This window comes from Aulonocara stuartgranti (genome assembly GCF_965226115.1).
Source record: "Aulonocara stuartgranti genome assembly, chromosome: 23".
Taxonomy (NCBI): Eukaryota; Metazoa; Chordata; class Actinopteri; order Cichliformes; family Cichlidae; genus Aulonocara; species Aulonocara stuartgranti.
This window is the reverse complement of record NC_138958.1, coordinates 44,162,420-44,184,050: the sequence shown is the minus strand read 5'-3', so window position 1 is coordinate 44,184,050 and position 21,631 is coordinate 44,162,420. Positions and strand designations below refer to the sequence as shown.

Below are 21,631 nucleotides of genomic sequence, written 5' to 3'. Positions count from 1 at the left end.
TCCACAAACGTCACCCGTCTTTCCAGGGTCGAGCGTCGGAGCTGGCGACAAAACGCACAAGCTTCGGGCTCCGTCAACGCTCTCCTAGCGTGGACGATCCCCAGGCAGACAGGGCAGGCATCGTGCTGGTCGCTGTCGTGCAAAGAGAAACCACATCCCTGAGGACAGGGGCGAACAGAAGATTTCTGCTTTGCTCGCTTCGGTTTGGAGTCCATTCCCAAAACGCAAAGCGAAACGCTGCACAAGAAAAACTTGAAAATAGCGCCCCGCGGGCAGCCTACGCACCAGCTGGGCGGTGGAGGCTAACACCAACAGGGGCAGTTAAGCTAGGTTCAAGTTGGCAGACAACGGAGCTAACTAGCAGTAGCTAGCTAGCCCAACTCAGCAGAGGTGTTCTCAGCGAGGTGAAGAGCGTAAGAACTGAGGGATGACGGTGATGGCAGCGGCTATATGTGCGGGCGGGGCCTTGCGCGTGTCATCACACGTCATCTGCCGTAAAGGCGTGAATAAAGGTTTCTTCAGCCAGGACACGCGAGGGCGTGATATCCCATACTTATGTGTTGTACCGAGTGAATCGACTGAAAGGGAACCAACACCTTTTTCCAGTCACATTATTAAAGCAGACAAACTACAAGCTCATTTTCATTCCAACAAGTCATCTTCTGACCTGGACTAACAACACTGGTCTCTATGTGCAGCTGGCTGTGAGACCAGTGCTCAGGGAGCGTCTACAAAGTGCAACACTGAAAGAACATCACACACTCATTTGCTTCCAGCACTTTCACACAAACATCTACTGTCATTATTGTCACCAAACTCTGTGGATCCTTTATTGCAAATTCAAATGGGATCAAATGGTCAGACAAAAGAGGGTTATGAGGAAATATGATGAAATGTTGTGTATTAGCAGCAAGTTATTGAATCTTTTTCCTCAGAAACCAAACAAACTGATTGACAAACATGTTTTTACAAACTCAGTGTTGGACTTGGATCAGCAGGATAAGCTGATGTTTAAAGGCATTTGAGTCTCGCTGTATGAGAGTCCAGTTCTTACTCAATATTTATGGATGATGTTCTTTCAGTGTTGCACTTTGTAGACGCTCCCTGAGCCTCACAGCCAGCTGCACATGGACCAGCTGACATTACCCAGCATTAGAGGCGGCTGTAAAAAATTCATGTTCCCATTTAAATGGTTTTAATTTGAATAAAACGATGTTGATTCATTCAATCCTGAATCGATGTTTAATATAAATGTATTTTGCCAGAATCTCAGGTTAAAGCTCACAAACTATTTCAACAAGCAGCAAACAGCTAAAACAGTAAATGAGAGCAGCTAAACACACAAAGATGGAAACACAGAGCGTGGATCGTTCACTCGACGGCACGTACACGGACACGCCGTCGGGGCTGAAAGTGGACAGCTCACAGATCCTGAAGCTGCAGGTTTCATCTGTCTCCAACCAAAACTGAGTGAAGCAGCAGCAAAAGAAGATCCAAACTCTGCTTCACGTTTGATCAATATGCTCATGAATTCTCTCTGACTTTGGCTGTTCCTGCCTGCACAGCTCTCTCTCTCTCAGTGTACTCCAAGAACAGCTTCAAACATCTGTTTCTGCATCATTCACTGTTTATTAGCCACCAGTCTGCTGTTGTGTTCAGTGCTGTCGGCCTCTGACAGTAAAGCCTCATTTCTGCTGTTCCATGGAAACTTTTTAAAATGATGACAGATTACAAACTCTCAGCTGTGTCTGTAATCAAACCTCTGTAACTTTGCTTCACTTCAGCAGCATCAGCTCATGTTCACATGTTGCTTCATGGTTTGCTTCAGTTTTTGATCGACTGCAGAATATTTTGAAGGTTATCTGCTATAAAAAGCCAGAAGAGGAAAATCTGCTTCATGTGTTTCTGTTTGATCCTCAGTGACTTTGACACAAAGGCCTCTGCTGTGATGATCACACCTCTGATCAAGTCTCACAGTGTCACAACTGATAAATGATCAGAGTTAGAATATTTCTGACTGTCTGCTGTGTGCCGTGACCTTTGACCTGCTAAAGACAGTCAGCTGTGGATTATTCATTGTTGTGTCTGATACTTAGAACTGTGAGGAAGAAGCTACACAGTTAATCAGGGTCCCCTCTCTCTGAATCAGGAAAGGTGGGCAGGCCGCGTGTGGGCCGCGGGCCATACGTTGAGTATCACTGTTTGAAATGTGAACATTGGTCTGCTGCAGTCAATGGACTAAACCAGAGAAGAAGAAAACAGACTTTACCATGAAGATCCTCAGTGTGGATCAGTATAATATCAGCCTGATGTCTGCAGTTTAGTGTCAGCACAACTTTCACATCATATTCATCTCAGCACAACTAAAACATGCTGACTGACCTCAGAGTTTCAAGTTTACATCCTGGACTCTCCAGGAAACCACACAGATGCTTCACTCCTGGATCCTGCAGGTTGTAGTTGTCGCTCAGCACCAGCACTCTCAGATGGGAGGGGTTGGACTTCAGTGCTGCTGCCAGATAATCACAGCTGATCTTTGACAAACCACAGCTCTTCAATCTGTATAGAGAATGAAAGATGTAAGTTTATTAGACAAAGTGCTTGAAATCATTCAGTGTTTCATCATCTGTTCAGAGCTGAAGAAGGTTCAGAATGTAGAAGTTTAGAAAATGGAAACTCCAAACAGCTGAAGCCAACAGGAAGCAGCTTCAAACAAACACAACAAGAGAAAAAACTCTGAATGTTTCACATTAAAGTCGTACATTTCTCATAAAAACAGGACAAAGACTTGAAAAAGTCGTGTTTTTCCTTCCAGGAACCACATGGCTTCACTTTTAAAGGTGAAGTGTGACAGAAATGGACATATTTGAAGTCCAACACCTTTTTCCAGTCACATCATTAAAGCAGACAAACTACAAGCTCATTTTCATTCCAACAAGTCATCTTCTGACCTGGACTAACAACACTGGTCTCTATGTGCAGCTGGCTGTGAGACCAGTGCTCAGGGAGCGTCTACAAAGTGCAACACTGAAAGAACATCACACACTCATTTGCTTCCAGCACTTTCACACAAACATCTACTGTCATTATTGTCACCAAACTCTGTGGATCCTTTATTGCAAATTCAAATGGGATCAAATGGTCAGACAAAAGAGGGTTATGAGGAAATATGATGAAATGTTGTGTATTAGCAGCAAGTTATTGATTCATTTTCCTCAGAAACCAAACAAAATGATTGACAAACATGTTTTTACAAACTCAGTGTTGGACTTGGATCAGCAGGATAAGCTGATGTTTAAAGGCATTTGAGTCTCGCTGTATGAGAGTCCAGTTCTTACTCAATATTTATGGATGATGTTCTTTCAGTGTTGCACTTTGTAGACGCTCCCTGAGCCTCACAGCCAGCTGCACATGGACCAGCTGACATTACCCAGCATTAGAGGCGGCTGTAAAAAATTCATGTTCCCATTTAAATGGTTTTAATTTGAATAAAACGATGTTGATTCATTCAATCCTGAATCGATGTTTCATATAAATGTATTTTGCCAGAATCTCAGGTTAAAGCTCACAAACTATTTCAACAAGCAGCAAACAGATAAAACAGTAAATGAGAGCAGCTAAACACACAAAGATGGAAACACAGAGCGTGGATCGTTCACTCGACGGCACGTACACGGACACGCCGTCGGGGCTGAAAGTGGACAGCTCACAAGTTCAAGTTCAAGTTCAAGTTCAACTTTATTGTCACTTCAACCATATACAGTTTAAAAATACACAGTGAGGCGAAACAACGTTCCTCCAGGAACCAAGGTGCTACAAGACAAGTTAGTGCAAAAAAAATAATAATATATAATATATCTAGTAATAATATTGTGCAAAAGAGCATTTACAGGTTGGTGTGTGCGATGGTTTGGTGGTGTAGGTCAGTGTGTTTGCGCTTGTGTTGGTTAGTCAGTCCAGTCTCAATGTTTTGAGGTATTTGAGTTAAGCTGAGTGATAATGTTAGTGTATGTGTGTGTGTGCGTGTTTATCAGTCAGTCCCTTTTTGCTGAGGAGACGGATGGCTTGTGGAAAAAAGCTGTTGCACAGTCTGGATGTGCGTGCCCGAATGCTTCGGTACCTTTTTCCAGATGGCAGGAGTGTAAAGAGTGTGTGAGAGGGGTGTGTCCGATCAGCCACAATGCTGGTGGCTTTGCGAATGCAGCGTGTGGTGTAGATGTCCTCAATAGAGGGTAGAGAGACCCCGATGATCTTCTCTGCTGTTCCCACTATCCGCTGTAGGGTCTTGCGGTCTGATATGGCACAGCTCCCAAACCAGACAGTGATGCAGCCGCTCAGGATGCTCTCAATAGTTCCTCTATAGAAGGTGGTCAGGATCGGTGGTGGAAGACGGGCCTTTCTCAGTCTTCTCAGAAAGAAGAGACGCTGTTGGGCTTTCTTGTGCAGGGAGCTGGTGTTGAGGGACCAGCCGAGGTCCTTCTCCAGGTGTACGCCCAGGAATTTGGTGCTGTCAACGATCTCCACAGAGGAGCCGCCAGATCCTGAAGCTGCAGGTTTCATCTGTCTCCAACCAAAACTGAGTGAAGCAGCAGCAAAAGAAGATCCAAACTCTGCTTCACGTTTGATCAATATGCTCATGAATTCTCTCTGACTTTGGCTGTTCCTGCCTGCACAGCTCTCTCTCTCTCAGTGTACTCCAAGAACAGCTTCAAACATCTGTTTCTGCATCATTCACTGTTTATTAGCCACCAGTCTGCTGTTGTGTTCAGTGCTGTCGGCCTCTGACAGTAAAGCCTCATTTCTGCTGTTCCATGGAAACTTTTTAAAATGATGACAGATTACAAACTCTCAGCTGTGTCTGTAATCAAACCTCTGTAACTTTGCTTCACTTCAGCAGCATCAGCTCATGTTCACATGTTGCTTCATGGTTTGCTTCAGTTTTTGATCGACTGCAGAATATTTTGAAGGTTATCTGCTATAAAAAGCCAGAAGAGGAAAATCTGCTTCATGTGTTTCTGTTTGATCCTCAGTGACTTTGACACAAAGGCCTCTGCTGTGATGATCACACCTCTGATCAAGTCTCACAGTGTCACAACTGATAAATGATCAGAGTTAGAATATTTCTGACTGTCTGCTGTGTGCCGTGACCTTTGACCTGCTAAAGACAGTCAGCTGTGGATTATTCATTGTTGTGTCTGATACTTAGAACTGTGAGGAAGAAGCTACACAGTTAATCAGGGTCCCCTCTCTCTGAATCAGGAAAGGTGGGCAGGCCGCGTGTGGGCCGTGGGCCATACGTTGAGTATCACTGTTTGAAATGTGAACATTGTTCTGCTGCAGTCAATGGACTAAACCAGAGAAGAAGAAAACAGACTTTACCATGAAGATCCTCAGTGTGGATCAGTATAATATCAGCCTGATGTCTGCAGTTTAGTGTCAGCACAACTTTCACATCATATTCATCTCAGCACAACTAAAACATGCTGACTGACCTCAGAGTTTCAAGTTTACATCCTGGACTCTCCAGGAAACCACACAGATGCTTCACTCCTGGATCCTTCAGGTTGTTGTTGTTCAAAGACAAGGAGTCATTACTCAGGTCCAGCTCTCTCAGATGGGAGGGGTTGGACTTCAGTGCTGCTGCCAGATAATCACAGCTGATCTTTGACAAACCACAGCTCTTCAATCTGTATAAAGAATGAAAGATGTAAGTTTATTAGACAAAGTGCTTGAAATCATTCAGTGTTTCATCATCTGTTCAGAGCTGAAGAAGGTTCAGAATGTAGAAGTTTAGAAAATGGAAACTCCAAACAGCTGAAGCCAACAGGAAGCAGCTTCAAACAAACACAACAAGAGAAAAAACTCTGAATGTTTCACATTAAAGTCGTACATTTCTCATAAAAACAGGACAAAGACTTGAAAAAGTCGTGTTTTTCCTTCCAGGAACCACATGGCTTCACTTTTAAAGGTGAAGTGTGACAGAAATGGACATATTTGAAGTCCAACACCTTTTTCCAGTCACATTATTAAAGCAGACAAACTACAAGCTCATTTTCATTGCAACAAGTCATCTTCTGACCTGGACTAACAACACTGGTCTCTATGTGCAGCTGGCTGTGAGACCAGTGCTCAGGGAGCGTCTACAAAGTGCAACACTGAAAGAACATCACACACTCATTTGCTTCCAGCACTTTCACACAAACATCTACTGTCATTATTGTCACCAAACTCTGTGGATCCTTTATTGCAAATTCAAATGGGATCAAATGGTCAGACAAAAGAGGGTTATGAGGAAATATGATGAAATGTTGTGTATTAGCAGCAAGTTATTGAATCATTTTCCTCAGAAACCAAACAAAATGATTGACAAACATGTTTTTACAAACTCAGTGTTGGACTTGGATCAGCAGGATAAGCTGATGTTTAAAGGCATTTGAGTCTCGCTGTATGAGAGTCCAGTTCTTACTCAATATTTATGGATGATGTTCTTTCAGTGTTGCACTTTGTTTGGCACAAAATGAAATTATTTGGCCTCTCAGATGCTTTTAGAGATTCCCAAATGACTGATGATGACATCTCTGGGGTCTGATTAATAGAAAAAAAATCTCTTTGAGACCTTTTGTAACTGACAAACTCTTCATCTGATAACAACACTGAGTTGAATCTCCATGGCTGATAGTTGGAGCAGGCATCAGGAATACACATTGAAAAAACAAGAGGAGAAATCACCAGAGTCTTATAATCACATTCTGTAACTAAAGGGAGACGTTTTTCTATACAAATATATGTTTTATGGACATTAGAAAAAAAGAGTATTGACGTGAAGCAGGATTATGAAATCTCTTTATACATCAGCCAGCCCATAATTATCAAGAAAGCTCTGAATGACGCATGCTGAGTTTGGACTAAGTGTACTTTTGTGTGAACTGTGGTCCATAGCAGATAATGAGCAGTTTAGGTCTCCCTCAAAGATGATATTGTGTGATGACATATTGGGGAGCCGCGCAAAGACATTAGTGAAAAATCTGTGATCGTCCCAATTAGAGGCGTAGATATTTGCTAAGATCAAATGAAAACCATAAACTATATTTTCTGCACTTAAAATCCTGTAATTTTCTCATAAATCGACAGTGCGGCTTATGGATGAATTCTGGTTGTGCTTACTGACCTCGAACCGATTTTATGTGCTACACGGCGCTCAGAAACCTTTCAAAAGATGTTTTGGTACGACTTTGCTCAGCTACGAGGCCGCACCGCTTGATGGATTGTTGGAGCATTACAGCTACGAGGAGCCTCGCGGAGTGATACGTACTCTGCTTCAACGTAATATTACTGTATTGAGTGTGTATAAGGACCATAAATGGCACCTGTAAGAGACACGGTTACAAAGAGGGTTTCAAACTCCAGGCTGTCAGTCACGCAGTAGAACCTGGGAACAGAGCAGCTGCTTGTTATTATGCTCAGCGTCTGTTTACATTTTGACTGCACGATTGTGAGCTGTTTGTTATGCACAAAAACAACATTGTTTTCTTTTATTTATGGAGCATTATTATTTAATAAATGCTGATCATTTATTCCTGAGTAATTGTTTCATGTACATCTACGCTGTATGTTAATAAATGTGCCTGTGTGAGATTTGGGACACAGCTTTGACTAAGAACTCTCTTTTTGTTCGAACTTTCTGGCTTTAAAAATATCGAGATATATATCGTATATCGCCATCCAGCTAAAGAATATCGAGATATGAACTTTGGGTCATATCGCCCAGTCGTAATATTGCAATAGGTTGTCCGTTAAACTCAAGCGGGGCTTGGGCCCTGGCACGGCGTAGCCACACAATCCTGGTAGTAGTGACGCTCGGCTATGACGGCGTGCGGGTTACCAGCTGGCTTTCTCAGGATAGGGCTCCTGTGTGAGCGGTCGACAATAACGTCTTTATCCATACCCAGCACTTCACGTAGTAGCACGGATACGGCCGTGGAGGAGCTCGAGTCCAGGCCCTCTGGGATCCCTATGATGTGGATGTTAGCTCTCCGCTTCCTGCCTTCATCACATTTATCCTTCAGGTCAGACAGCTCCTCCTTCATACTCTCTACTGTAGACTGCAGGGTGGTCACCTCATCGCTCCACATTGACAGCCCATCCTCAGCTTCTTTCACTGTAACCTTTACTCCATCAACTTTGCCGCACGTCGCCGCCATGCTGTTAGCGATCTCATTTCTCAGTCCTTGCACGTCAGCCCTTATATTGTCAAAATCTTCTTTCAATGCATTTCTGACTTCTTCTTTTAACAGCGTACTAATGTCCTCTTTAATGGATTGAAGAAGCTCCAATTTTAGAGCAGTAGGATCCACATCACGCGCGTCTGTTGAGTCTGCTCTTCAGCGGCCGTAGAGCTGGACGCTGCCCTTTGGCCATCATCGATACTCTCGCCCGAGATCGCACCGGGGCTAAAATATTCACCTGCTCAGCTGTTTTTGATCAGTTTGAGCCTGTGTGGTTTGATCAGGTGGAGGAACGATGTGATGCTATAAAGACATCATCTTGTCCAAATGAAGTTGTTCCAACACGTGTTTAAAAAGATTTTAAAGGTTGTTGGTTCCGACATCTTAGCGATTTTTAACAGCAGTCTTAGTTCAGGTGTTGTACAGCCTGTTTTAAACATGCTGTTGTACAGCCTGTACTAAAAACCTGATCTGGATCCTCTGTCTGCTCAAACTTCAGGCCTATTTCAAAGCTTCCCTTCCTGTCGAAGATTTTGTAAAAGATTATATTTGTTCAGCTGCAATCTGTTGTAAAGGTTTCAGTCTGGTTTTAAAGCTCTTCACAGCACTGAAACTGCACTTTGAAAAGTTCTTAATGATCTTTTATCAGCCACTGATCAGGAGACTCCGCTGTGCTTTTGGATCTGACCGCTGCCTTGACCACAGCATCTTGACCTCACCATTGGAGCATGGCGGCATCAAGGGCGCTCTATTAGACTGGTTCAGCTCTTTTATTAAATCGCATTATTACATTTGGGGCTTATATTTGACGGCAATTTGAAAAACAGCTGAGCTCAGTTGTACAGCGGTCTTTCTTCAAACTGAGGCTTTTATCTAAGGTGAGATCATTTATATCTTTTAAAAACCTTGAACGGGCATTCCACGTTTTCATGACGTCCCAGCTGGATTATTGTAACTCCTTATATGTTGGAGTTAGTGGGACCTGCCTGGCAAGACTGCAGCTGGTCCAGAAAGCTGCAGCTCGTCTTCTGACACAAGCTCAAAGACATTTATCGTCCCAACAACCACATATACGCTGGTCCCTCGCTGTAACACAGTTCACCTTTGGCGGCCTCGCTGTTTCGCTGATCTTTTTTGTGCAATTTTGCATGTTTTTGTTTTTTACAGCGCATTGTGTTCTGCGTCCTGATTGGCTGTAGACCATTGTCAGCCAATCTCGTGCCGTGTCTCCTGTACAGTACAGAATGTGTTCAAATTTACAGCAGTGTGACTCTGCAGTGCTGCACTGTATGTTTGTACGTTTTGTCCCCAACAAACAACAATGATGACGAGACGTTTTGCACCTGTGGTAGCAGCCAAAGGCAGAGGAAGATGCTGACCATCATAGTTTCAACAAGGAGGCAAAAAGGTTGTAACTGTCCACAACAAGAACATCGTAAGGATGGAGTCAGCTTTGGCTTTGTGGCTCAGTGACCGCAGGAAAAAGAACATCGTGCTGGACACCAACATTATCTGCATAAAAACTCAAAAGCTTTATGCAACTTTACCTGACAGCGAGGAGCCCAGGCCATGGACGAGTGCTCCTCACACAGAAGCTCATTTAATGCCAGCAAAGGCTGATTTGACACGTTTCAGAAACACTTTGCTTTCACTCTTTAATAATGAACTTATTTTTCTATGAAGGTTTGAACTTTGTTTAAACAAGAGAGAAAAGTGTGAAAATGTTCATGCCTGTCTGAGAAAAGTGTAGAAAGTGTGCAGTGAGGGTTTAACTGCCTTAAAACTTCTATAATACTTGTAAAACATAAAGCTGCTACTTCATTCTGAGACTTATTTTTAGAACGTAACTCGATAAACGAGCGACCGCAGTAATGTATTGTGTTTATTTTGAAAACTCTCAACAGGATCTTCAGATTTATTTTGAAAGCTTTATCTGGAAAACACAAACACATAAGCAGGAAACAAAGAGCGTGATATGAAACGATAGACGTTTTCATATGGTCATCATATATACATCGTTCTATCGAACAGCCCCAGCTCCTGCTGTCAGTCTCTGTAAATCTGCTCTTAAAACACATTTGTATTCACTGGCTTTTAATACAGCATGAGAGTTATTTGATATTTGATGTGTGATATTAATATTAGGAGTTATTTTAATCGTTATTTTGGATTCTTGTACAGCACTGTGGTCAACGCTGCTGCTGTAATTAATGTGCTATAAACACATAAACAATCTGCAGTTAAACATCCAAAACTAAAGATGTGATCGCTGCCTTTAGAAAATGTGCTGATGCACAAGATATCAGCTCCATTAAGGTGGAATGTGGCCGTGTTAGAAACATGTTGGAAGAAGTTTGAAGCTGAAACTGTGAAGCTGAGAGTGAAAGAGCTCCAGCGTCTGTCACAGGAAACTTTCTTATTTCCACACTGATGAAAGCATCAAGCTTTGATTTCCTGCTGCTTTTATTGAGTCACACTGTGAAACTGAGCCACAGCTGAACCAGCATCCCTGTACAGCAGACACTTACAGCGCTTGGCTGCTTCCATTGGACCCTCTGCACAGAGCTTCAGTTTCCTCTTCTGGTCCCAAAGTGCAGAACAACAAGGTTTCAAACAGCTTCGTTCCAGCAGCATCAGCCACAGACATGCAGAGAGAATCCTTTGGTTGTGTTGTGTGTTTGCATATCTGCTGTGTTGCTTTGTGAGGATGGATCATCTCCTGCAGCTCCAGATAAACAAGCTGCACCTGAACCTGGTAGCTTCACTTAGAAGACACTTGTGACGGGAACGTGTGAGAAGTTTTGTGCAGACAAGTTTGGATTTAGAGTGTGGGACGAGCTCTCCACAGTCTTTGTGGAGATCCACATTCTGCATACTGCCTGTGAGAAGCTGCAGACATTTGTCCTCCAAATCCAATGAGCAGCTGCTCGTGGTGGTATTAGCTTCATGTGTGCGTGTTAGCATGAAGCCTCGGTCACACTCTGCTGTGGACACGGTCACGGACAGCTGGACGCCTGATGGACGAGTCGTCCTTCCTGTTAAACTTCTTTGAGCATGAGAAGAGCATGAGAAGCTCAGTGGACACTGTTCAGGGTTTTAACTCTCGCTTTCACTTCAGCTTCACCAACAACAGCACAAGCAGAGCAGCCCACTGCCTGCATGGCTGGGACAGCGCCCCCTGGTGACTGTAAACCACTACAACATGTTGACGGCCGTCTGCAGGCTGGATGTAGCACCACCGCAGAGACGTGCTGCAGCTCTGTTTAGTTACCCAGCTGACAGCAGAGGCTGTAGTTTACTGTTACCAACATGGAAAACTGAAGCTTCACCAGCTGGAGCTACAGAGCTGGAGAACAAAGGAGACTGAGAGGCCAGAATGATGTGGGAGGAAACATCAAGAGCCTGTTTGAAAGGAGACACATGTGGATGCTGTGCCAGTCTGTGGTCTGTCAGAAGTCAGCTGAGTCACACTGCAAGAAGCTGCAGAATCTCAGAGGAGGAGATTTGGAAGTGTTTGTGGGACAAACTGGACTCAAAGAAAGAAGATGTTTGTGAAGTCTTTGGTGGAGGTGAGCAGTGTGAAGCAGAACACATGCAGATGAATCAGGAGGTCAGCATCAGTGTCTCCTTGTGGTGGACGGTAAAAGAATCAGAGCCAACGCTCCCGTCCACCCTCGGCATGAAGCAGTGCTGTTTCTGAAACAGGAGGACAAGTCCAGAGAAGACAGAGGAAGCAAAGATGAGGGTGGGACAGGACAGCAGGACTTCCTTCACACCTGCAGCTCCATCACACTGCTGTAGCTCCTCTTCATCACACATGTACCTGCAGCCTGTCTTCAAGTCCAGGAGTCACCTCCACACAGTGTAGAAGCCTCCTGTGCAGACCATGGAGTCCAGCCTCTGTCAGGGAAGTCGGCACTAAAGCCTGAAAGACTTCAATCTGTCTTTATTATTTTATTTTATTTTATTATATTTTCTCCTACTGTATCATGCTGCTGAGTGACTGCTGCTCATCAAACACATTTCATTGCAATGTTGACCCTGTGCTAACTTCCATATGACAAATAAAACTGAAAACTGAAAACTAATGAGAGCTGCTGGAATCATCTCGAGCAGCAGGAAATCACTGATGTTGTTTCTAACCAAAGATATGGGACTGAGCTCCGCTGAGCTCCTTCTACTTTCATCCAGATAGAAACTGCTACAGTCTGCTGATTATTGCTTTGCCTCCATCACACGAGCTCTTTATCCTGTTCTTCACTCTCATTGGTTCTTTGTCTGCTTGTTTTTACAACAGTAGTCTTCTGATTGGTCAAAGACAATCAGCTGTGACTAAATGTAGCTCCTACAGCAGTGATGGGAATAACTACTGAAGCTAATCCAGTATCAAAGCTCAGGAATCAGCAGCTCCCACCTCGTTTTCTTTCAACAACTATTTTTAGCTGCTGTGTTTTTGTGTTTCTGCAGACCTCAGACATCCTGCTGCTCTGGACAACTTTTTCATTCTTTTTTATCATTCTTTTGCTTTTCTTTTATTATTATGTTATATGTATTAATATGTGAAACACTTATTCTTTGTGTTTTTGCTTTACTTCCTGTCAAACTGCTTTAATAAAATCTGCTGCAGTCTAAACTGTGGACGTTCCCTTTTTAACCCTTTGTGAAACAATAAAGGTTTAAATCTGAGTATTCATCTATGTTAGTGTTTAATGGGTCTAATAGGTTGCTTTTAGGGGTGGGTTTTTATAATCGATTTATCGATTAAAATCGATTCTGGCTTGGATAACGTAAAATCGATTAATTAAAATCCTGAATCTATTTTTTAATATAAATTTATTTTGCTTGAAATTCCAGAATTTCTGGTGAAATCTCACAAAATTTCAACAACAGCTAAGACAGTAAATGAGAGCAGGAACACGGATTCTGCACAAAGACTTAAACACACAGCGCGACCCGCGAATCAGAATCAGTGAGATGTCGCTTTTCTCACCTGATGACACGGACACGGTCGGGGTTGAAAGCCGACAGCTCGCTGATTCTGATGTTTCAGCGGCTCCGAGCTTTGTGTTTAACCTGTTTGAACCTGCTTAGCTATACCATACCGTCACTGCCATTATATTATGCTGCTATTCATACTGTCATTATATTAATGCTGCTATCCTGCATATATCTTACTTACTATTGTTTGAATACTTGCGATTGTTTTATTGTACTTTTTATATTTTACATTTATATTTATTTTTGAATCTTGCACCAAGGGAGTGGCACTCCAATTTCGTTGTACTCTGTACAATGACAATAAAGGCTATTCTATTCTATTCTATTACGTCCTTTTTACACTGATTCTAAAGCTGTTAGTTTTATCTCTCTCCAAACAATACTGACTGAACCAGCAGCAAAAGAAGATCCAAACTACGCTTCACATAAACATCGTCATGAACTCACTCTGACTTTTGCTGTTTGTTTCCACCAGGATAAAATCACACTTCATGCACAGCTCTCTCTCTCTCTCTCTCTGTACTTCAAGAACAGTTTCCCGTCTAAAAATCTGTTTTCTGCATTATTCGCTTGCTTGTTACGCACAAGTCTACCGTTGTTTACAGGCTGTCGGCCGCTGTTTTTTTTCCTTTTACTTACTTTCGAAAAGAAAGCCTCATTTCTGCCGTTCAATACTGAACAAATTTAAACTTTTTAAAATTATGCAAAACTGCAAAACGCTGTGTTTGTAATAAAAACGGTGTAACTTTGCTCTGCTTCACTTCAGCAGCATCAGGTAATGTTTATGTGTTTTTGATCTACTGCAGAATATTTTTATAAAATCCCAGGAAAATCAGCTTCATGTTTTTCTGTGTTTTATCTTCAGCTACTTTGACACAAAGGCCTCTGCTGTGATGCTCACACCTTTGATAAAGTCGCGAAAGTGCCAGCTTCCCTTTTATAGATACAAAAATATGTAAATATACTGATCTGAATTATAATATTTCTGACTGTCTGAGGCAACATTTCCCACATTCCAATCGAATTGAATCGAATCGATTCTAGAAATCAGTGACGATACCCAGCCCTACTTTGAATTGTGTTACACAAAAATAAGCAAAGTTTTCACGTTGTTCAGGCAGAATCGAGCGTTGAAGAATGAATTCACACGTCAATAAACATTTTCATCAGCACAAGCAGGACAATGAAAGCAGGAAATACCCCAAACTGCTATTTCTCATTCTACAACTTCAACAACTGCACATGAATTATACTTCATACACAGACCCACAGTCTCTGATTGCTCTGAAATCTCACTGACAGCCAATAGAAATAAAGAAAAGTCCAGACTGACAGTCTCTGTGGGGTTAGGCAGTGAACTGCTCACGCTGCGTTCAAGTGCATCACAAACTATTGGAATTGGATCCAACTTTGTGAAGCAGATTTCTTCTCAGCTGCTGTTTTGAACATTTCCTCATGAACTGTATTAAACTCTGTAAATGAACTGAGAACTATTTCTACATTTGAAACTATGGATTCATTTTCCCGTTCACTTCTGTACGTTAGTGTATAAATGAATGTTAGACTGGGCTCCATGGAAACACTTGGACTGGTCTCAGCTGCCTTCTTTCTGTAGTCCTTTCTCTTCTCCAGCTTCTGTTTGAAATCCTCTCACAGAGCCTGAAACCTGCTTTGCTGTCATGTGTGGGCCTGTGTTCCTCTGCTTTAACACAAACCTCACCACAGCAGCTGTGTGGGTCGTCTCTGTAGCAGCCCGACAGCTTCTGATACATGAACATCATCACAGCTCCTAACTTCACCTTTATTAGCTTTGACATTCATGTCTTTCTTTTCTCTGTCTGTTTCCACACAAGCTCAAAGTCTCTGCAGCCTGTTTTTATCTGCTATCATCAGATCTCCAACAGCCTCATTCACATCCCTCACACACTCTACAGCCTCACCAGTACTGACTTCATCTTCACTGACTGATGGAGCACAACATGAACCTGTGGAGGCTGAAAAGCTGTCCAGACACACATCTCCCCGTCACCACTCCACTTCTGTCAGCCTTTAAATGAACCCTGCTCAAGTTTGTCACTTCTATTTGGAGCCAAGAGGAAAAACTGTTGTTCAGTCGTTTGGAAAGACACAACATTTCTGAAAGCACTCAAACTTCTTCACATTTGTCTTCAGACACATCCTGAACATTTAGGAACTAAAGAACGTTTCAAATATCAAAGATCAGAAATATAGAAAAACAACAACAGCTGCAGTCAGTGAACTCACCTCAGAGTCTCCAGTCGACAGTTTGGACTCTCCAGTCCAGCACACAGAAGCTTCACTGCTGAATCCTGCAGCTTGTTCTCACTCATGTCCAGTTCTGTCAGATGGGAGGGGATGGACTTCAGAGCCGAGGCCACAACTTCACAATGAGTCCCTGAGAGTCCACAGTCAGCCAGTCTGTGATCATAGAAAATACAAAATGTGTTATTATAAAAGCAGAAAGTCTGCATTATAAACACAGACTGAATGTATATGAAGACAAAACAGAGTGAGGTCATAATCTGATGAACATCTGCTCTTCACATCTGTGCTTCAGCTCCTCTTACTGTGTTTGACATGACACAACGATTCAGTCTCTCTCAGACCTGCAGACTTTTAATGAGAATCTTTGTTTGGCTTTAATCTGCAGATGAAGGAGGAAGATGGTGTCACATTTAGGCTTCCATAATGTCCACAGTCTGTCAGTGAGATCTGATCCAGAGTCAGAGTGAAGACACATATTTGGACTGTTTCCTGTCTTGAATCCAGAACATTTTGAATGAGCTCAGCTCAGTGAAGAGTTCCAGCTGGAAAGACGATCTCTGTTTGCTACCTGCTGCTGTCAGGTACGACTGTTCACGTCCACACTCAGGAAAAATCTGCTGACTGTCACCAAACGGAGCAGAAATCTCATCACTGGACAATAATGATGAATGAACTCAGAGCTGCTGATATCACATCTGATTTCAGGGGAACTAAACACAGAAATGATTGGCTCGTTTTAGCTTTCTGAGCCATTAGTCTGCAGGTTTATCACTAGTTGGCAGAAACACACTTGTATTAATGTTCAGCGCTTCAGTGTTTATGACTCCAGATCCAGGTGACAGCAAGTCAAAATGATGTTACCTGTCTGTGTCCAGCAGCAGCCTTTGAATATTGTTATAAACTCACATGGATCAGTTTGTCTTTGATTGGTTTGTAAAGTTCAAATTCATTCATATTCATCAACTCTAAATGAAAAATGTTTTTCTTCTTCTATGTTTATTATTAGAGTAACAAATTCTTATAGTTTCCTGTTGTTGAGAATTTCAGTGTAAAACCACTCGACCTGTGCATCACTGCACACTGTGAAAGTATTACTGCAGTTTAATCTATAATCCTAATCAGTGTGTTTACTGGACTGTAGTCAGACCTCCGTTATACCAAAGGAAACACTGAACGTCTTCAAAGTCACAATAAATTTATACTAAATGCTAATAAATACTGGAGTGTTAGAAAAGATGCTTCCAGCGTGTTTGTCTTTGATAGGGTTTATTCTGTTCGTCTACAGTCTGACCACTTGGGGGCGCTTTTGTCTCTTTTGCTCTGAGCCTTGGGTTTATTCAAACTGATTTTAATAAACTATTTTCTGCAAGTTGAAGCTTCATCTCCATCTCCAGTGGTTGTTGCATATTTTATGACTATATTAGTAACAGTCAGAGAGTTTAGAGTAAATTAGATCTTCACGTTTGATTTTTGACACAACATAAATGGTGAGCCAGTGTCAGAGGAAGTGACAGCATCCACCGAGGACCGGGGGGAGTGGGAGGACTGGGGGACCAGGCCAACAAAAAGGTGATCACTGATACAGGTCAGCAAACATTTGCTCATTTGGTGTCTTAGAGCAGACTCCGCCCAGCTTTGTCGTCCATGGTTGCTCTTTCAAAGGAATCTAGTTACATATTATTTTACTTAATGATCTACTGACACCACTGACTATGCAGGACAACCCCACGTCTGGAGCCAGTGCACATGTGCAGTTCAATTCCTGGGCAGGTTCTGAAGATGGCCGAGCTGTCGAGGACAAAGTTACTAATGTGAAGCTAATGTGGTTAATCAAGATCTTCATAACTATGTGGAGCAGAGTGTGCTTTCATCGTGGAGAAATCACACTGAAGAACTCGGCACACATTTTGGGGGCCTTTCTGTTTGTTGCTACAATCTGCAAATTTCATTAAAAGTTTAATAAACTATCATCTGGTCTTTATTTTTAGTTAGCACATACCTTAAAAACTCTAAGCTGTAAGCTAATGATAGTTATATAACAGCAGATGCATGCTGGTGCAATAAGCTGTATGTTTTATTTTTGATCTGATTAGTCAAATAATCACAAAAATAATTGTTTGTGGCAGCCCTAGTGTGACCTCAAATAAGAAATGATTGCAGTTTATGACTGAGTAACTAAACTATCACCAACTGATAATATTAATGATCACATCTGGACTCACCGAGCCTTTCTGAAGTTCCTCACAGCTGGAATCAGTCTCAGTCGTCCCTCCTTTGTTGTGTTGTACTTCTTCAGGTCCAACTCATCCAGAACCTCCTCTGACATCTGCAGCATGAAGGCCAGAGCTGAGCAGTGGATCTCAGAGAGTTCCTTTGATTTGTTCTCTGACTTCAGGAACTCTTGGATCTCCTGATGTACTGAGAGGTCGTTCATCTCCATCAGACAGTGGAAGATGTTGATGCTTCTGTCAGGAGAGGATTTTGTCTTCCTTCCTTTTAGATTCTTGATGACTCTCTGGATGGTTTCTGGACTGTTCTCTGTCTGACCCAGCAGACCTCCTAAGAGTCTCTGGTTGGACTCCAGACAGAGGCCATGAAGGAAGCGGACAAACAAGTCCAGGTGGCCATTTTTACTCTGGAGGGATTTCTCCATGGCTCGTTTAAGGAAATCATCCAGAGATGACTCTTTGTATTTTTTTCCCAGGAAGTCCTTCAGCACCTCTGACTTCCTGTTGGTGAAACAGTGGAACATGTAGACTGCAGCCAGAAACTCCTGGATGCTCAGATGAACAAAGCAGTAGACTGGTTTCTGGAAGATCACACACTCTCTTTTGAAGATCTCTGTACAAACTCCTGAGTACACCGAGGCCTCTGTCACATCCAGACCACACTGCTCCAGGTCTTCTTGGTAGAACATGATGTTTCCTTTCTCCAGATGTTCAAACGCCAGCCTCCCCAGCTTCAGAAGAACTTCCCTGTCAGCCTCCGTCAGCTCCTGTGGACTCGTCTCATGTCCCTCGTGGTACTTGTTCTTCTTCCTCTTTGTCTGAACCAGCAGGAAGTGTGAGTACATGTCAGTCAGGGTCTTGGGCAGCTCTCCTCTCTGCTCTGTAGTCAACATGTGCTCCAGAACTGTAGCAGTGATCCAGCAGAAGACTGGGATTCTACACATGATGTGGAGGCTCCTGGATGTCTTCATGTGGGAGATGATTCTGCTGGACAGCTCTTCATCACTGAATCTCCTCCTGAAGTACTCCTCCTTCTGGGCGTCAGTGAAGCCTCGTACTTCTGTTAGCCTGTCAACACATGTAGGAGGGATCTGATTGGCTGCTGCAGGTCGGGAAGTTATCCAGACGAGAGCCGAGGGAAGCAGATTCCCCTGGATGAGGTTTGTCAGCAGCTGGCTGACTGATGACTTCTGTGTGACATCAGACAGCAGCTTCCTGTTGGTGAAATCCAATGAAAGTCTGCTTTCATCCAGGCCGTCAAAGATGAACAAAAGCTGAGAGACAGCCAGCTTCTCTGCTGTGACCTTCTCTAATGTTGGATGGAAAACATGGAGCAGCTCCAGAAGACTGTACTGCTCCTCTCTGATCAGGTTCAGCTCCCTGAATGAAAGCAGAACCACCACACTGACATGTTGGTTCTCCAAGCCCTCTGCCCAGTCCAGAGTGAACTTCTGCACTGAGAAGGTTTTTCCAACACCAGCCACGCCGTTGGTCAGAACCACTCTGATGGGTCTCTGTTGGTCAGGTAAGGCTTTAAAGATGTCCTGGCACCTGATTGGAGTGTCATGGAGGGCGTCCATCTTGGAAGCTGTCTCCAGCTGCCTCACCTCATGTTGGCTATGAACCTCTTCACTCTGTCCCTCTGTGATGTAGAGCTCAGTGTAGATCCTGTTGAGGAGGGTTCTACTTCCTGTTTCATCACTTCCTTCAGTCACACGTTCACATCTCCTCCTCAGACTGATCTTATGTTCATCTAAAACCTCCTGCAGACCAACATCTGCTGAAAGAAAGAAAAACAGAAAGAAAACTCTTCAATGTCTGAACAACAACAAGAAGTCCAGTTTTCAGAAATGAGTCCATCAGCAGACAGATGTTCAGTCTTACTTTGTACACAGCTGCTCTGACTGGCTGTCTGCAGTCCAGCTCTGCTTCTGGATCTTTCTCCACACTGGGGACAGGACCAGTCTCCTGATGAAGCAGACTGGTCCCAGTATGAGGAGATGCACTGTCTGCAGAACCAGTGTCCACAGCTGGTAGAGACTGGATCCTTCAGGACGTCCTGACACAAAGCACAGCAGGACAGCTGCTCCTCCTCACAGACACCACTCCTCTTCCTCCCTCTGTGAACACATTTCTTTATCACTAAAATCATTGACTGTCAGTGACAAACATCCAGATTTGATGACACTGTGCAGAAGCTCTGATGGTCACAGAGAAAAGTCAAAGTGGAGAAACTTGTGTTTGAGTTCAGAATCCAAGTTTCCTTTGCTGTTCCTGCCTGTCTTATTAAACACAGAGTGATCAGCCTACAAACTCCACAGTAAAAGCCTTCATCACAGAGCTGATTATGTCCTTCACTGGATGTACTGGAAGTTTGGGATCCATCACTTTCAACTGACCTTTGACCTCCTCTAAAAACTGTGGTGGAGCAGCGGTGTCACATTCAGAGCTTTCAGCTTTATTTTGAAAGAGTTCAGTCATCAGGAAGTGAACTTCTGGGTTCTGATTTCCTTTCTATTATTTTACAGAAGTGAAGAAGAAGAACTAAAAGCTTTGAAATGATCTGAGTGATATTTTTGAACATTGCCACCAAATTGAGTTCAGCCTCCAGCAGTAACTTTGTTTCATGATGCCTCCCTGATGATGTGATGTTTGATTACAAACCTGTTTATGTGTTAGACATTAATCACATGAACACAGGCAGAAAAAAGAAGCCAATGAAACAAATGACAGAAACGTGTTCATTCACTGCCATGATCCATATTTGATATGTACAGATGTTTGTAAAGAACACGTGTGCAGCGCTTTGTTCTGAGGATCTGCTGTCAGCACACAGTGCAGCAATAACTACAACCACACGTTTCTGTAGATCCTGAACATCAGCCTGGAGGAATCTGACCTCAGGTCTGCACACAGAGGAGCTTCACCTCTGGGATGATGCTGGCTTCAGCTCCTTCTACAATCAGGCAGAAGCTTCTGCACCATCAGGACACAAACAGAGAGGAGCTTCTATCCTCAGACCATCCAAGTCCTAAATCAGAACATGCTCCCCTCATAGCATCACCATCAGGGTTTAAACAGGACCTTACATCATGTTCTTGTCTCACTGTCATATTTCAGATCATACCTGATTCATTATGACGTCACACGCTGCTACACTGATCCTGCTGCTTCATTACTGCTGATATTACTCTGCTCACTCTGTTCAGTTACTCTGTTTACATCACTTTGCTCATTTGCTTTGTTCTGCTTGCACTGCTCTGTCAGTACATGCTGTGCTAATGTGGCACAAAGCACTTTAACATTACATCTGCACAATGTTTCATTATTTCATTTAATGATTGTTTATAATGTTTTGTCCAGTCACAGGAGCAGCTCCGCACATTTCACTGTGTTGTACGTGTATGACGATGCCTGTGACAAATAAACAGCCTCGGACTCTTCAATCTTCTGCATTTCTTTGGAGATCAGCTCAGTGGCCTGTTGAGACCATCTTTCTATTTCTGATGACTCAGTTCAGATTATTATCCTGATACTTTCTTTTAAAATGTGATGAAATCATTTATCTGATGTTCTGACACAAATACACCAAAACAATCCCAAACAGCACAAACCACCACGTTACACACAGTGTAATAAAAATACAGGCAACTACAAATAAAAACACTCTAAAATATAAACTAAAATTACAAAGTGGTCACAGAATTTCAAACACCCGTAAATGAGTCAGCAGCTCTCTTACATGGTCAGCTGAGCTCCATGATTGAAGAACATTGTTGCTGCAGGTTCATGACTGAAGTGTGGAGGTTTGTCTTTGGACCAGTCACTCCTCACAGACACACAGCTGGATACTGGAGACTGTGACCTCTGACCTCTGCAAACACAACCACATTG

General features: G+C 43.0%; 2 protein-coding genes across 2 annotated transcripts in view; both read right to left on the bottom strand.

Annotated features, from left to right (window-relative positions):
* Positions 1–21,631, bottom strand: part of LOC309701483 (NACHT, LRR and PYD domains-containing protein 12-like) — a 442,279-nt gene that overhangs the window by 37,018 nt on the left and 383,630 nt on the right. The window lies entirely within an intron of this gene.
* Positions 1–21,631, bottom strand: part of LOC309701496 (NLR family CARD domain-containing protein 3-like) — a 391,901-nt gene that overhangs the window by 368,341 nt on the left and 1,929 nt on the right. The window contains exons 2-5 of the mRNA XM_082525737.1: positions 21,480–21,611; positions 19,622–19,857; positions 17,732–19,517; positions 15,489–15,662 (exon numbers count right to left, since the gene is read on the bottom strand). Coding sequence (XP_082381863.1) covers positions 15,489–15,662; positions 17,732–19,517; positions 19,622–19,857; positions 21,480–21,611 — 2,328 coding nt within the window. The remainder of the gene's footprint in view (positions 1–15,488; positions 15,663–17,731; positions 19,518–19,621; positions 19,858–21,479; positions 21,612–21,631) is intronic.